Here is a 16413-nt window from a genome sequence, read left to right on the forward strand (position 1 = left end):
AACATATGATAGTTCATTCTCCTTTTTGAAAAAGTGCCAATTATTTGTTGAAGAAACTGCGAGTTCATTTGTCCTGAAGACTATTCCTCATTCTTGATTTGGATTGCCTTTGCACTTTTGTGGAAAATCAGTTGACCACGTAGGTATGTGTGGGTCTATTTCTGGATTGTCTGTTCTGTTGTATTGATCTCTGGGCCTGTCCTTTTACCAATACCATGATGTTTTGATTACTGTAGTTTTATAGTAAGTCTTTTTTTTTTTTTTTTTTTTTATAATTTTTTTTTTCCCCTACTTTATTTATTTATTTATTTTTATTTTTGGCTGTGTTGGGTCTTCGGTTCGTGCGAGGGCTTTCTCCAGTTGCGGCAAGCGGGGGCCACTCTTCATTGCGGTGCGGGGACCGCTCTTCATCGCGGTGCGCGGGCCTTTCACTATCGCGGCCCCTCCCGTTGCGGGGCACAGGCTCCAGACGCGCAGGCTCAGCAGCTGTGGCTCACGGGCCCAGCCGCTCCGCGGCATGTGGGATCTTCCCAGACCAGGGCTCGAACCCGTGTCCCCTGCATTAGCAGGCAGACTCTCAACCACTGCGCCACCAGGGAAGCCCTATAGTAAGTCTTGAAATCAGGTAATGTGAGTCTTCCAACTTTGTTCTTTGAAAACATGAAATATAAAGTTTTAAATTTAAAAATTTAAATGTATGATTGAGAGCCAATGCTTATTTATTTAGTTATATAAGAAATAGAATACTTGACTGGTGGAAAACTGTATGGTTTTTGATACTCCTGGTTTTAACATATTTCTAAAAAGAAAATATCTATAATACTTTAAAAGTAGTTTCTGTGAAACAGTACAAAACAATTGATGAGTGAAATTACTTTAGAATTAGCTGCTTCATGGCATACAAATGCTTATTCACAATACCATTTTACTTTCCACGTTTGAGCTAACATTCATTTTAGAACTTGGGATTTGTAATACCAAGTATGTACTTGCTAGCTTTTCCTAAGAGCTGTGCCTAACCAGTTTGCTTTAGTGTAGAACAGCTATTTGTACCTGAGATCTAATTTTTTTTTTCCTTTTCTTTTGTCAACAGGGCCATTTAAAAAAGTCCCTTATTTTAAAAACTCTTTATACTCTCATATCTTATTGAAGGAATTCTTGTTAAAGAACTGGATTATTTAAGTATAATGCTACATATATGCACAACAGTGTAGGTTACTGGCAAGAAGTAAAGCATCAAAATGTAATGCATAGTCATGAACTCACTGCTCAACCCAAGAATTGGAACATTACTTGCATCTAACTTTATACCTTCTATTCTGTTCCTCTGCTTCATGCCAAGAGGTAACCACTATTTAGAATTTTATGCGTATCATTTCTGTGCTAGACTCCTACCTTAGTCACTTTTTGCCATTGGCTGTAGACTTTCTTGGGGAAGCAGCAAGTTTCCAAGAAAATATTGAAAACTTGAGCTTTTAAATTTGCTTTCCTTTGGGAATGTAGCTTCCATTAATTTTGACCTCTAGAGATGTTAGGTCACTGTTTAATGTAGTATCTTTTATGCCCACCAAACCCTAGTGAAAGATGTTTGGAGAATAAGATCTACTTTAGACAAATAATTTAAGTTTCTGGACCTGCTTTCTCTTCTGTAAAGGAAGAGAGTTGTTACAGATCATTTTTAAAAGCCCTTCAGATTCTGAATTCCTGTTATTTTAAATTTTGGTATTTATTACTTTTTTATAGTTTAGAAAAAGCCGAAAATTTATTTTGCCTCAGCATTTTTCCTCTTTTCCTCTGAAATATTAACTTACAGGCTGTCAAAGGAATTATTTGTTAAAGAACCAGGTGTTATGAGTAATGTGGGGAGATATTTGCAATTTCATTTCCCCCTTTGAAATATATTTGAAAAATGGAAAGTCATGTATGTGACTTACATGTTTCTTACATGAAATGAAACATAATCTTAGGATGAATACCCATGAACTAACTTCCCAAGCTGTATTAGTTATTTACTGCTGTGTAATAAATTACTTCAAATTTTGTGGATTAAAACAACAAGTATATATTATCTCACAGTTTCTGGGGTCAGGAATACTGTAAAGTGAAAGGTTCTTAGAGCTGCTCTTTAATTTACAGGAACTGTAAATGTCATCTTTGTCACTTTAAAATATAAAACTGTATTTTGTCCCTTCACAGTTAAAATTTACATTTATTTGATTCTTTAAAGATTATAAGATGTATTTACAAATCGTGTCTCCTTTGAGCCTTGCAACAACTTAGTAGAATAGGCAGGTAACGCATTTTAATTACCATCTTACAGATGCAGACACACGTCCAAGAGAGTTGAGCGCTGTGCTCAATGCCCTAAATTGCCTACATGGCAGGGCCAGCAGTAAAATCTAGGTGTTCATGCTCCTTGTGTAGTACCTTTCTGCTCTGTTAAGTTGCTCACAGAAGGTATGCAGCAGGAAAATATTTCTTAACACTTTGTGACTCATCAGTCACGGTTGCAAGGTCCATTTTCCATCATCTTACTGCCATTACAGTTGTCAAGGCTGTTTTGTAGTTTTCTAGCTTCTGGGAGAGCAAAATAGTTTTGGGAATGAATGGTACCTAAGTTCATTATGCTATGTATGCCTTTGCTCACCAGTCTTTGCCAAGGCAGCTTTAACTTGTCTTCTAAACAGTATGTTACCCATCTTGGAAAGGTATATCTGATGCCTTGTATGTTAGAAGCCTGAATATATCCATTGGGATGAAAAGATTCTTCTAAAAGCCTTGGATGTTAATACTAATTATTTATGTTTATCTAATTTTTTTCTTATTTATTTAAAAAGTCTCTGAACCTATAATTTTATAAGTGAGGAATTTTCAGAAAGTAAAATGATTGATTGAATATGTATATATTCTTATTGATAGATTTTTTTTCTTTTTTTGGCTATTTATTTCAGATCTTCTGGAAGCTCTGAAGCCAGATTACGTGGCACCCCTGGTCCTCTGGCTTTGCCATGAGAGTTGTGAGGAAAATGGTGGCTTGTTTGAGGTATTCTGCACCTTTGCACTTTCTCCCAAAGCAATATTTGTGTAATTAAATATAAAAACTGATTCAAAAATTAGTATTTTCCAGTTGTTCACATTTGTAAAAATCTGCATCAGTTGGTATCACTTGTATATTTTTTAATATTATGTATATGTTATAATTAAGGAACAAGTATGACTAATGTCCTTTTTTGAGAAAGTAACAGCAACTTTGTAAATTGTTCTTCCCTAGTTCTTCATTTCTGATATTCTTGTCAAATGAAAATGTGACTGGCTGGTTTGATGTGTTTAGTCAGATACAGAAAGTCTCATTTGGTTAGAGATGCTGAGTAGTAAAGTGAAGGGACAGAGGTGATGGTTTAAAGTCAGCCAGGCCAGGTTTTGATTTCTTGCTCTGGTAATTGCTGGCTCGCTGGAATATTGTACAGATTAACCTCCCTGAGTTTTAGTTTTCTTGGGGTTTTGTTGTGAGAACTGGAGATCATATTTTTAAACTCTTAGCATACCTAGCAGTCACCCCTCAATTTTAACTATTATATCAGTATAGCAGGAATTCAGTCTGGGTATGATAGATCAGTAAACACAACTTATTATCTGTATTAACTTTAAAAATAAACTTTGCTATGTTTCCCTATCGCAAAGCTTTACAAGTTTGCTATAAAAATAAAAACCACACATAATCCTACCATCCAGTGAGGTTCAGTTTTCACTCTATAATCAAAGTCCCTTTAGATTTCCTTATGCTGATTTATATATTTTTTGGTCCTCATTTGAGTTTGATCTCTTTTTTCTTTTCTAGCATAAAGTGTTATATTTTAGACCACCCTCCTTTATTTGATTCTCTGTGGTAATATAATAATAAACCTGTTGCATGCAGAATACATGACATCCAAAGATATTTCTTGGTAGCAAAATTACCTGGCTCAGTTTGAAGTGAATGATATATTAGCCTGATTTATTTGAATAAAAAGCTGTTTAGTAAATGAGAAACAGTCTACACCTGTCTATGCAGAGATAGGCACCTCTGCTTTCTTAATCACAGTCGTTGATTGTGAATTGTGGAAAATTAGAGGTGGCAAGAACTTTACAACTCTAGATTTACAGAAGAGAAATTTAATAATATCAAGCCGTGTGGAGCTCCAAATTTGGTCTGCCTGTCTTTTATCTCATTAAGGAATTAAACAAAAATTCTTTGTCTTTTACATTTATATTTGTTATTAATTCTGTGACCAAAAATAATATATGCTTTTTGTAGAAAACTTCAAATATATAGGGGAGTTTATAGAGGAAAATAAAAATCACCCACATTACCACTATCGAGAGATAACTCCTATTAATATTTTTATGGATATTCTTTTCCAGTCTTTTATTAGATGTGCATTTTACACGAGTAGTCTTTTTATTTTAGGTATACAATTTACACACATACCCAGACATGCACAGATAACTAGGATAATGCTGTAGATGAAGTTTTGTATGTTGTTCTTTTATTTTACTATACTGTGAACAGTTTTAGTAAGGGACATTTGCTGTGTGAGATTGAGTGCAAAATACAGTAAGAGCGGTGTGTAATATCCTGACTTAAACCTTGAATGTAAATTGACACTTTGTTTGCCAAGTTTTGATAGATATCTAGAGTGGCAGATAGAGATTTTTTGGATCGACTGGAGCTGTCGTTTCTAGCACCTGCGAGGAGTTTGCAGCTTGTTGCTTCACTCCCCAAATATGATAAAAGATGATATTTTTCTTGCCTGTTATCAGTACCACTGCCACTTTAACTACTCTGACAGCATCAAGGCCGATTGTCCTGTTAATATATGTAAAGGAATGAGTGATTAAAAAGCCATACCCTTGAGCGTAGAGCCACTGAGAAGTGTGCTGTCTGCTGGTACAGTTTCTTCTGTTATATGCATGTGGAACACTGTAGTTGTGGTGTTTGAAGATATGACAAACAGATTTTCTTACATCAGACATTTTCTTCTGAGGATTTCCTTGAATGGCTTCTAGAAAAAATACCATCTTTCTGTACGGTGATTAATGTATTTGGTCATTTGCCATATTTCTATATAAAGGTGTTTCATTAAAATGAGTATATGTAGTTCATTAAGTCAAATCCTGGCTTTATTTTTCTTTGCTTTTTATTTTTTTTGATTCATTTAGTCTTTCTAGAAGGACATGTATTTCAAGTGATGTGCTGGGCAAATTTGGTATTTATATTGTTTAACCTTCATGGTTACTTCATGAAGAGTGTATTATTATCCTGATTTTATATAAGGGGAATCTTGAGTTTAGGGAAGTCAAACTATTTGACCAGGAATCAGACAGATAGTCTGTAGAAGAACTGGTATCGCACCTTGGTTTCTGTGCAAAGTCATGCTTTTCTACTACATGCATTTCTGCTATATTGTGTTGCTTTATTTTTCTACTCTGATAACATGAATAGTGCAAAGTCATGCCGGCCAACGGAGTTTTGTAGAGCTGCATTATTTTCATCCATTGTCATCTAGCATTCGGATACTGGTAAAAAGATAGCTGCCTGTTTTGTTAATTTCATGAAAATTCTATTAGTAATTTCACATTAGATGGTATAACTTCTTCCTCCTCTTTTTGGTAGGTTGGAGCAGGATGGATTGGAAAATGTAAGTCTCTTTTGGTTTTTGGTTTGCCATACATTATTTCCATATCTTTAAACCTGCATATCCAGGTAGAGCTGGGTAAAGACCTTGTCAAATGCCGAACCATTGGATTTAGTGCACGCATAATCAAACTCAAACATTGTAATAGCAACAGGTCTTCTAAAACATGGAAGTTGTCCTGCAGGCCTGTGGTATTTTCAAGGATCTTTTCAGTTTTTTTCCTATTAGCAGTGCTTATTCAATATTTGTCCTGTCCTATTCAGAACTGGCTGTTTTTTCAGACAGCACAGTCTCTCTTTATATTGATGTGTGTCTTCCCATGTCTCCGGCACCCCACATGCTTGTTCAGCAGAGTAGTGAGTGGAAGGGAGGGCGTTTTTTGAAGATGGGAAGAGCTCTGTCCTAGGCAAGTTCTCCAATTCTCTCAGTGATTCTTTTCTTCCTTGGAGCATGAGACATCAGAAGGAGACAGTGGGGAATCACACTGGACAGCTTTCTAGAAGAGAAATTGCAGCTGATCTATAGAAATTATTCTCCTTCAGCCCAACAGTAAATTCATCTGGCTTAAGTCCTCTTTTTCCCCAGTTCTTAAACATTGTGAGCTCCAGATTGGATAATTACTTTATGGTGTTTAAAAAAAATTGTGAACATTCCAATATCCCAATTCAAGTTTTCAGTTGGATGCTGGTATCAAAATTAATTGAATTATTTAAAAGGCTGCCATTACTGGATGACATTGTTACAACATATTGTAGAATATTATTAATGACTGTTCTCTAAGTTATGAAGGAACTTATTCAAACATTTTTAAGTGTCTTATGACATCTTTTAAGAAAGGAAGATCAGTTGTTGCAATAAAAGCTGTATATGGGACATTATCAATAAGAAACCTCTAGAAGCTTCTGTCATTCCCCAGGACAAATCTTCAATTTAGTAATCATCAAAGTCTGACCATTCTGTTTAAATAAGGTTCTGTTTATTCCTCAGGCTTTTTAAAAAAGACACAATGTTAAAAATTATCTTCATGGAACTTATGCAGCAATGATGATTTTTGTGAATCTGGGCAATCTAGTTGACTTCCCATGGACAAGGAGGAAGAGCAAAGGGAGGAAACGGGAGAATTATGTGGGGTTGTCTGATATATTAATTTGATTATCTGGAGTCTTTGGCCTGTTATCACCACTAGTTTTCAGTTTGCTATTCAACAAAGCCCTATTCTGTTCTGTTACCTTAAAGTGTATTATCTAAGTGATCTGTGGTGATGAAGACAGTCTTTTGGTGTGATTATATATAATTTAACTTTCTGATTCAGCATTTCATCTTACCTTTAGTAGTATCTGGCATAGTCAGAGGAGGGAGAGGTTTTCCCTTCAGCTTCAAATATTAGAAAAAGAAATTTGACATCCTAATGGGTTTGTTATTCTTTTAAAAAAACATTTGTAGTAAAAATCTTTAGAAGTTAGAATCTTTTATCCAAATTCCATTTTTCTTGAAGTTAAAAAAAAAAAATTCAGGGGACTCATGAATTCTGCTTTCTGTCTCGCTCTTAAACTGTGTGTTAAGTATCTTAGTTTTGTTTCTATAACCAGTACGATGGGAGCGGACCCTTGGAGCCATTGTAAGACAGAGGACTCAGCCAATGACTCCTGAGGCGGTGAAGGCTAACTGGACGAAGATCTGTGACTTTGATAATGCCACCAAGCCTCAGAGAATTCAAGGTAAAGAGTCCCAAGTCAGTTCAGTCCTGGTTGGAGAATCAGAGGCAACAAAGCATTCTCTTCTCTTATGGAATTGTCTTCTTAATTGTGATAACTTAGATGCTCAAATCATCTAGAGCACATTTTCTGCTCCAGTAGGTATTAGAACTCTCCAATTTAAGGTATGTATGTTACTCCCACTGTCAGTTTTTCAGTTTTCTTATGATCCTGATTTTTTGGTATATGTGTGATTGAGAGGACGGTAGGAGGTGTTTACCCATTTGTGCTCAATGCATCTATTCCCCATCTGGTGGTTGGTTTCAAAGTCTTGCCTTATCTAATCACATGCTCCTTATCTGACCTGATTTTTCCTTATTTTCCCAAAAGTTTAGTTAAGTCTTATATTATTTAGGCTTAGGTCTTTTCTCTCTAGTGAATAGATTTTGCTTTGTTTTAGCACTTTGTCTTTGCTACTGTTTCTCTGCCTTTCTAAGATGCCTCTTATTCCTTTTATCACCTCTGCTAATCTCGGTGCTTCTTTAGAAAAACTCAAGCCCCAGATGTTCAACAAAACCTCCCCAGATATTCTGGGCTTCAGAAGATCTCTTTCTTAGCTGAACTCTTACAACTTGAGCGTCTAATCATGACTGCTTTCCACTGCTTTTGTTTCATAAGTGTGTGGTTTCTTAGCTGCATAATAAGTTCCTTTGGAGGCAGAGAATGTATCTTGTATGTCCTTTTGTATTTGGTGCTAGTATAGTGTTGAACTCATAGAAAGGATTTAGTAAATGCTTGTTACCTTGAATTATTGAATCATCTATGATATGCCACAGGAAGAGATGGCCAATAAAAGTCACATTATTTTTTCTAGTATAACTCACATATGTATATAATATATGAAATTTAAAGGACCTTTCTGGGAAGGATCATGAATCAGGATTATTTTATAGAAAAATCTGTTTTTCCCTTCCTAGTATTATATTTAATGTTTGATAGAAGAATATATCTGAAAAATGACTGTTCTTTTTTTTTTTTTAATCCCAATGTTACTTTCCCGTCTGCTGGTACACTCACTGAAATATTCATTGTACTTTTCTCAATCAGAGGATAACATGATTGTTATGTCATTAGCGGTAGCATTTTCTGTATTCTTTTTTTTGATATTTGAGATAAATTTAGTCTCCGAATAGCAGTCACCTATCAATGAAAATTAGGAAAAGGAAAAAGGAAGAAGTGTCTTAAAAACTCTTCTCTGAGGTCAGAATTCCATTTTATTGCCTTAGAAGTATTAGACTAATATAAAGAAAAAGCTAACAATGAATTATATAGTTATAAATGAAAAGATACCCCTAGTATTTGAAGTACAGTTAGAAAAAAAATGTTACACTTTCTGTAGAATCACGACTTTCCAAGCACCCATTTCATCATTCTCATTTTACAGATGATGGAACTAAATCCCAGAAAAGCTGAGTAAGTGGCCCAAGCTTTCTCAGTGTTTGAGCCAAGAGTTAACTCAGGTGGTCTGTCTTTGAGTGCAGTACCGCCGGCCTGTACCGAGGTTACTTTCAGTTAAATAGCCTCCCATCTAGGCAGCAGCCTAAATGGGGTGGTAAGAGGAAGATTGGTAGGCAAGAAACCTACCTCGTGTCACCAGGAATGGCAGAGAGCCCTGGTCATCTCACATTCTGTAGTTTAGTTATAGTTTTTGTCTGAGTTTAGAAGGAGGCCCGCATATCTAAGGTTTGTTAGAAAGGTCCCAGAGCTTTTGGAACCTTATGGCATATGTGGATACTCCGTGAATCTCCTTTACTAACCTTTTAGACCCCAGAATAGCAGCTTCTGAATTCTGTCCGTAGTCACTGGTCATAACGGTGGTTTTCTCTGGAAGAATTTTCAGTAATATTTTCTGAGCAGTTACCTGTACAGAGACCTGGGGGGTAATCTTGACATTGTTACATCCTGGAGGAGGGGTGATGGTGGGAGAGAAGGAAAATTAGTTGTCCCTCCACCAGATGGAAATTGCACATCTGTGGACAAGGATCTGACTTTACAGAGTTGTAAAACCACTCAAAGACTTTGCAAAGCTCAGAGCCTCTTTGGAATCATAACGTGGGGAGAGTATGTTGGAAACATCCAGTTATCTTTGGTCTATTCAGAGCCTTTCATGATTTTTTCTTGCAATAGCCTGACATCATGCAGTCAGTTCATGAATGCCCGCGAAGGTTCTGCAGCAGGCTTGCTGGATGTTATAGGAATGATCGTCTAAAGCATTGTAGCTTTTCTTAGTCATGTCTGTAACAAAAGCTTTTTTTTTTTCTTTTTTGGAAATAGCTTACATTTATTTGGATTTCACCAGGAGAATATTAGCTCTTTAGGATATTTGAAAGATGATGCTTTTATGATCTTTATGTAATAGGTTTACCAAAGCACTCTGTCTTATTTAAATTCCAGTGATCCTAAAGAGAAAATTCAATTCGTTCATCCTTACTTATCCTGAAGTTGATGGACTTGAATCATTCATGATTTAAATTTTTTTTCAGTACAAATGAAATATAGTTCAACTATATAGGAAAAATCTGGAAGTTTGTCCTGTGGGTCACTATTTCAATAGCACTGTAAAATAACTGGCTAGATATTTCACATATGCAAATGCTCTTCCCACACCCTAGTGGGACTGATTTTTCTTTTAATTAATTTTTATTGGAGTATAGTTGATTTACAATGTTGTGTTAGTTCCTGCTGTATAGCAAAGTGAATCCGTTATACGTATACATATATCCACTGTTTTTTAGATTCTTTTCCCATATAGGTCATTATAGAGTATTGAGTAGAGTTCCCTGTGCTCTACAGTAGGTTCTTATTAGTTATCTATTTTATATATAGTAGTGTGTATATGTCAATCCCAGTCTCCCAATTTATCCCTCCGTGTCTCCCTCTCACTTGGTAACCATAAGTATGTTTTCTACATCTATAACTCTGTTTCTGTTACGTAAATAAGTTCATTTGTACTATTTTTTTTAGATTCCACATATAAGTGATATCATAGATATTTGTCTTTCTCCTTCTGACTTCACTCAGTATGACAATCTCTAGGTCCATCCATGTCACTGCAAATGGCATTATTTCATTCTTTTTTTATGACTGAGTAATATTCTATTGTATATATGTACCACATCTTTATCCATTCGTCTGTTGATGGAAAAAAGCATTATTATTGTTATTTATTCTTTTTTTTAGACTCAATTGGCGGTATAATTGAAGCTCTAAATAAAATAGATTCAGATGGAGGAGTTTCGGCAAATCATACCAGTAATGTGACATCAACAGCTACATCAGGATTTGTAAGTGGAAGAGAAAGCCTAACGCTTTGCCTTCTTTGGAGACTTTTTTCTTTTCTTTCCTTTTTTTCTTTTTTCTTTTCTTTTATGCAAAAAATGCTTTTCCAAGCTATTAGTTTATTGTTAAATAGGAAAGGTGAGTGACCATAAAACTTTATAGAACATGTAATGAATGTTTATAAAATTTGAATGAATGTAAAGCTAAAATATTAAATGTAACTTTTACTTTCTCTTCTTCCGTGTAATAAACAAGCGTATGTTTTGTTTTTTGGAGCATTTTTGATAATCGTCCTTCAGTCACTTTCTAACTCTTTAGAAAAGGATATTTAACTTAGTGCCTCTTTTGAGTCATTTCTTTTAAGGAAAAGCATTGACAGATTGTATTTTGGAAATATTTCAACATGGCTGCAAGTAAAAAGTCTCCCATTGTGTCAGAAATTCTAAGAGAGCTGTGGTTATAGCTCTTGTGAAGTTTGCTGATTAGCTATGTCCAGTACTTCTTTTTTTAAAAAAAAATTATAGTGCATAAATAATAAGAAATAAGTCATTTGACACATTCAGTTGTGGTGTTTTGTGACTCAGGGGAGACATAGTGATGAAATAAACAATCTAATTGTAACCCTGAGAATATGATCAGTTTGTAAATGTGATTTTACTTTAGAGTAGGGGTTGGCAAACTTTTTTGGTAAAGGGCCAGATGGTAAATATTTTAGGCTTTATGGACCACGTACTGTTTCTGACACATAATCTTCTTTTTCTTTTTTTAGACCACTCTTAAAAAAATGTAAAAACCATTCTTAATTCTCAGCTGTTGTTTGCTGACTCTTGCTTTAGAATGAAAGTGATCAAAAATTGGACATGATTCTTTTAGAACCTAACATATGCTTCACAAATTAGCTAGGCATGTCATCACTAAATAGAAAAATACAATATCCAATTAGATAAAGGATAGTCCTGGGTAGGAGCTTACGGTAAAATCTAATTATAACCAAAACCATTATGAAGGAGTCTGATTTACAAGCATTAAGCAGTGTTTTGCTCATCTGTTTCTACTGACTTTTATAAAATAGATCTTATAGAGCCATTCATTATCCCTGTTTATAATAAGTTTTTTATTTTTTGTAATTTTGAGTAGCTAACAGTCACTGTATTAATAGGCTTTTCCATCATCAGAGACAGGAAAGTTGAAAATGAGATATACTATCTGTTAACAAGAAGCGGGCAAGAAAAAAGTACTTATTTGTAAATGAAGTCTTTTTCCATACATTATAATTGATTTTATTTAAAAAATATAGTGAAACAATTATGATACCCTATCAGATTTAGTAAAATGACATTCTATTCACAAAGCTAAGTATGTAGCAGTTAATAGTTTTGAAAAGTCAGAAATTTAAAGATTTGACAAGAATATCAGTGAAAAAAATAACTTTCTACAATTGTTCCATAGGCTGGAGCTATTGGCCATAAACTTCCTCCATTTTCTTCTTCTTATACGGAACTGGACACTATTATGTATGCCCTTGGAGTGGGAGCATCTCTCAAGGAACCGAAAGATTTGAAATTTATTTATGAAGGGAGTTCTGATTTCTCCTGTTTGCCTACCTTCGGAGTTATTCTAGCTCAGAAATCTATAATGGGTGGAGGATTAGCAGAGATTCCTGGGCTCTCAGTCAACTTGGCAAAGGTATGCATAATAAGAAACCTTTATTTTGCTCTTCTTCTCTTTCTTTAAATATGATTGGTAAATGTCACATGCTGTGTGTGTGTGTGTGTGTGTGTGTGTGTGTGTGGTGTCTTAATACAATAGTTTATAGTGGTTGATTCAAGGATAAAGATTTAGCATGTCTTTTGATTTTTCTTAAAAAGAAAAAAAGGGTAGAGAGTTGAAAAGGCAAGCAAAAAGAAGACAACAATAATTATGTACAGTCCATAACCCTGGCATAATGTTATTAATTCTCTCTCTGCCATTACATGCTATTTGACCAAGGGTAAATAACTTCTCTAAGCTTCAGTTTCCTTATCTATAAAGTGGGTATGATAATCCTCACCTGACGATAGTGATGAAGGAGCAAGAGTGAAGAATATTTGAAGCAAAGAGAACAGGTGTAAAAGGCCCCGAGGCAGGTGCATACTTACCTTGTTTTTGGAACAGCAAGGGGGTTGATACAGCTATAGAATGAGCAAGGGGGCAGTGGTAGGAGAAGAGGGCCTTGTAGTCATCGTAAGAATTTCACCTCATACTCTGATTAACATGGGAGGCCATCTGTAGTGCTTTGAACTGAGGAATGGTATGATCTGGCTATGTTCACTCACAGGCTCATTTTTGCTCCTCTGTGGAGAATAGATTTATGGGAGCCAAGCATGGAAGCAGGGAAACCAGTTTGGAGTTGATTATGGTAATTCCAGCACTAGTCTGGATATGCATGGAAAGAAAGAGGAGTCAAGGAGGAAGGTTTTTGGTCTGGTTAACTGGGATGATATATATGCATATATACCCATATATTTAGAATTAATTATGTACAATGTATTTAACATGTATAGTAGTTACATATGATATATTACTATGTATAATAAAATAGATATATACAGTTACTTTAAGGTGGGGATGATCAGGAGTTGGTTTTGGACAGATTTGAGATGCCTAGTACACATTCAAGTGGAGGTATACAGTGGGCAGTTAAATATGTGAGTTTAGAGTTTGCGGGGGAGGCCCTACTGGGATTCGTAGCATTTAAGTGAGATTTAAAGACATGAGGCTGGGTGAAATCACCCATGTGTGAATGTAAGTAGAGAAAAGCCTGAGTTTGGTGAGAGGTGAGAGGTGGAAGAGATGAGGAGGAGTGAGCAAGAGAGACTGGGAAGGAGTGGCTGGTGAGGTATGAGGCGTATCAGGAGAGTGTGGTATTTGAGAAGCAAAGTGAATAAATGGTTTCAAGAAGGGAGGAGCAAACAATTGTGAGAAGGCTTTGGGGTTATTTTATTTCTTGAAGTGAGGGTCAGGCCATGAGTCCAGTTGATAACTGTTGAATCGTAGACTTTTGAACTGATTTCTGTGATTTTGACTGATTGGAGAACCCATTTACTGGAGGATCGATTAGCTTATTGCTGCTCTGAGTCTATGAGAATCTACGGTTATTTTATTAAAGTATTCGATGAAGTTGGAAGGGAGGCAAGGAATAGATGCCAGGCAGTTTGTTGTTTTAGTCACTCTCCCATGGTATTTGTTGCATACAGTTCTTCTGTTTGGGTAATGTCAGTACAAACAATTAAAGTAAATGTTTCAGAATTCTTCCTCAGAGTTGGAAGGAGTTGGAAATCATGAATAGTGTTCAAAATCTGTCACTGGGGATGATAGCCGTCTTGGGATTTGAATCCCAGTCTTCCTAACCTTGAGCTTCCAGGTCGTATGATAGTGAGGCAGTCCTTCATTTGTCCTCCCATCACTACCCTCACCCCTTTTCTTTTTCCCTTCTGGGTTCTGAGGAAGACTGGGAATTAAACTGTCCCATAGCAGTTGAGTGTGGTCATTCGGATATATGGGTCAGGTTTTGTTTTTACTGTCCTATTGTATTCCTACATATATTTTTATATTCTTGCTTTGATACATTGAAGTTAAGTGGCTCTGATGTTGCACGGGGTCTTTAGTATTTACTCTTACACTAAGGAAATGTTGACATTGGCAGTGCTTTTACTTGAATGTGGTTGTAAGATTTATATTAATGTTTTGGTTGTGTCATTTGTATTTGGCAGGTGTGACCTGAAATTACTTTACTAGTACTGACCTATTTGTTCATTTTTATTCAATAGATATTTATTGGATACCTGCTATGTTCCAGGCGCAGTGACGAGCACTGGAAATGCGCCTAGTTTAGTGTCTCCATTGGCAAATAATCCACAGTTATCAGTCAACAAAAATTTATGAATGTCAAGAAAGAACACAAATGTATCTTTTCTATTCTAGAGAGCTGACAGTCTTTAGATTGGGGGACTGATTATTTCTGAATCATATAATTAAGAAGTGGGAGCCAAATTGAGACAGATAGTTTGGGGGAAGTAGTCGCGTGAACGTGTGGACAGTGAAATGCCACTTGTGATTAGCGGTATCCACAGAAGAAGCTGTGGAAAAAGAAAGTCTACTAATAAAATTTTGCTTACCCTAATGTAGGTTCTTCTTGGGGAGCAGTACTTGGAGTTATATAAACCACTTCCCAGAGCAGGTGAGTTCTTGATCGTTTTATTTTCTGACTAACCTTCCAAACTGTGTCAATGTGTTAAACTGGCATAGAGCAACCTAAATAAACTATATTATAAGTTATTCATGTGCATGTCAGCCATTAGAGTAGATTGATGTTAACTAGTACCTATTTTGGTTGCCTTAAACTTTGTCCTATTTGAATAGTCTTATTTAATAAATTACTTCAAAATACTAAACATCTGGTCAACAATTGAAAGGAGCATATTCTGTGTGTGTCCTAAACTTAGTGATTGTGTATAATCAGTTATGATTCCCATGAATATGATTCTTCACTCTTTTCTCAGGTATTTGTGTTGGTACTGTTTTTCATAACGTAAACAATGTTAAAAGATACAGAATGTCTTGTAATTAACTTTTTTCTATTTTCTTTTAGAGTAAGTAAAACCAAGGCTGTCTTAATAATCAGTTTATTTTTCTCAATAGTATCTTACTTGTTCAGTAAATCTTCTCTATCTTTTCACTTTACTTTGATATGTTTGTTTTATGTTGCTACTCTGATGTCAGAATATTAATTATATACTGACCATGTAAGGTGGTAAAATAAAAAAAAAGTCTTTTTCATTTCACATTATATAATGTAGAGGTCAGCAAATAGCTAGAATTGTACTTTAATTTTTTTTGAGATTTTAATTTAAAAAAAATTTGTATTGCTTAATGCTGAATAATTCTGTTTCAGTGTTAGTGTTACTTGTTTCTGGTTGTTTTTGTAGTTCTTCGCTGTTTTTTTCTTCTTCTTTTAGTTTTTTCCTTTGTGGTTTCATGCTTTTCTTTTGCTTGTGTTCCTTTCTCTTTTGTTTTTGAGTATCTGTTGTAGACTTTTGATTTGTGGTTACCATGGGGCTCATAGATGTTGATCTATGACTGTGTTTAGTTGTTTTAAACCAGGTAGTCCCTTAAGTTCAAACACATTTTAAAAGCTCTACATTTTTTACTCAGTTCCCCCATACTTTGTGTTTTTGTTTTTTTTTTTTAATTAATTAATTTTTATGGCTGTGTTGGGTCTTCGTTTCTGTGCAAGGGCTTTCTCTAGTTGTGGCAAGCGGGGGCCACTCTTCATCGCGGTGTGCAGGCCTCTCACTATTGCGGCCTCTCTTGTTGTGGAGCACAGGCTCCAGACGCGCAGGCTCAGTAATTGTGGCTCACGGGCCCAGCTGCTCCACGGCATGTGGGATCTTCCCAGACCAGGGCTCGAACCCGTGTCCCCTGCATTAGCAGGCAGATTCTCAACCACTGCGCCACCAGGGAAGCCCGCTGCCTCCATTCTTGCTCCCTTCAGGTCTGCTCATCTCACTGCAGCCAGAATATTATTTCCAAAATGCAAGTGTATTTGTCACTTCCCTGTTAAAAACCCCAGATGGCTGTTCATAGACTTCAGGATGAAGTCAGAAACTTTTCATATAATCTAGCTTCTCCCAGTCTCTGCATACTCCAGTCTTGCCACATACTTA

The 16413-nt window shown here is 35.8% G+C and overlaps 1 protein-coding gene across 1 annotated transcript; it reads left to right on the forward strand.

The window, feature by feature from the left end:
- The first annotated feature begins 7270 nt into the window (after positions 1 to 7270).
- Positions 7271 to 12486, forward strand: LOC130707345 (peroxisomal multifunctional enzyme type 2-like). The gene is made up of 3 exons (XM_057541518.1): positions 7271 to 7393; positions 10610 to 10713; positions 12158 to 12486. Exons 1-3 carry the CDS (start codon positions 7315 to 7317, stop codon positions 12440 to 12442), a joined length of 468 nt encoding a protein of 155 aa, XP_057397501.1. The 5' UTR covers positions 7271 to 7314; the 3' UTR covers positions 12443 to 12486.
- The last annotated feature ends 3927 nt before the right edge of the window (positions 12487 to 16413 follow it).

This window comes from Balaenoptera acutorostrata, chromosome 2 (assembly GCF_949987535.1).
Source record: "Balaenoptera acutorostrata chromosome 2, mBalAcu1.1, whole genome shotgun sequence".
NCBI classification, from domain to species: Eukaryota; Metazoa; Chordata; class Mammalia; order Artiodactyla; family Balaenopteridae; genus Balaenoptera; species Balaenoptera acutorostrata.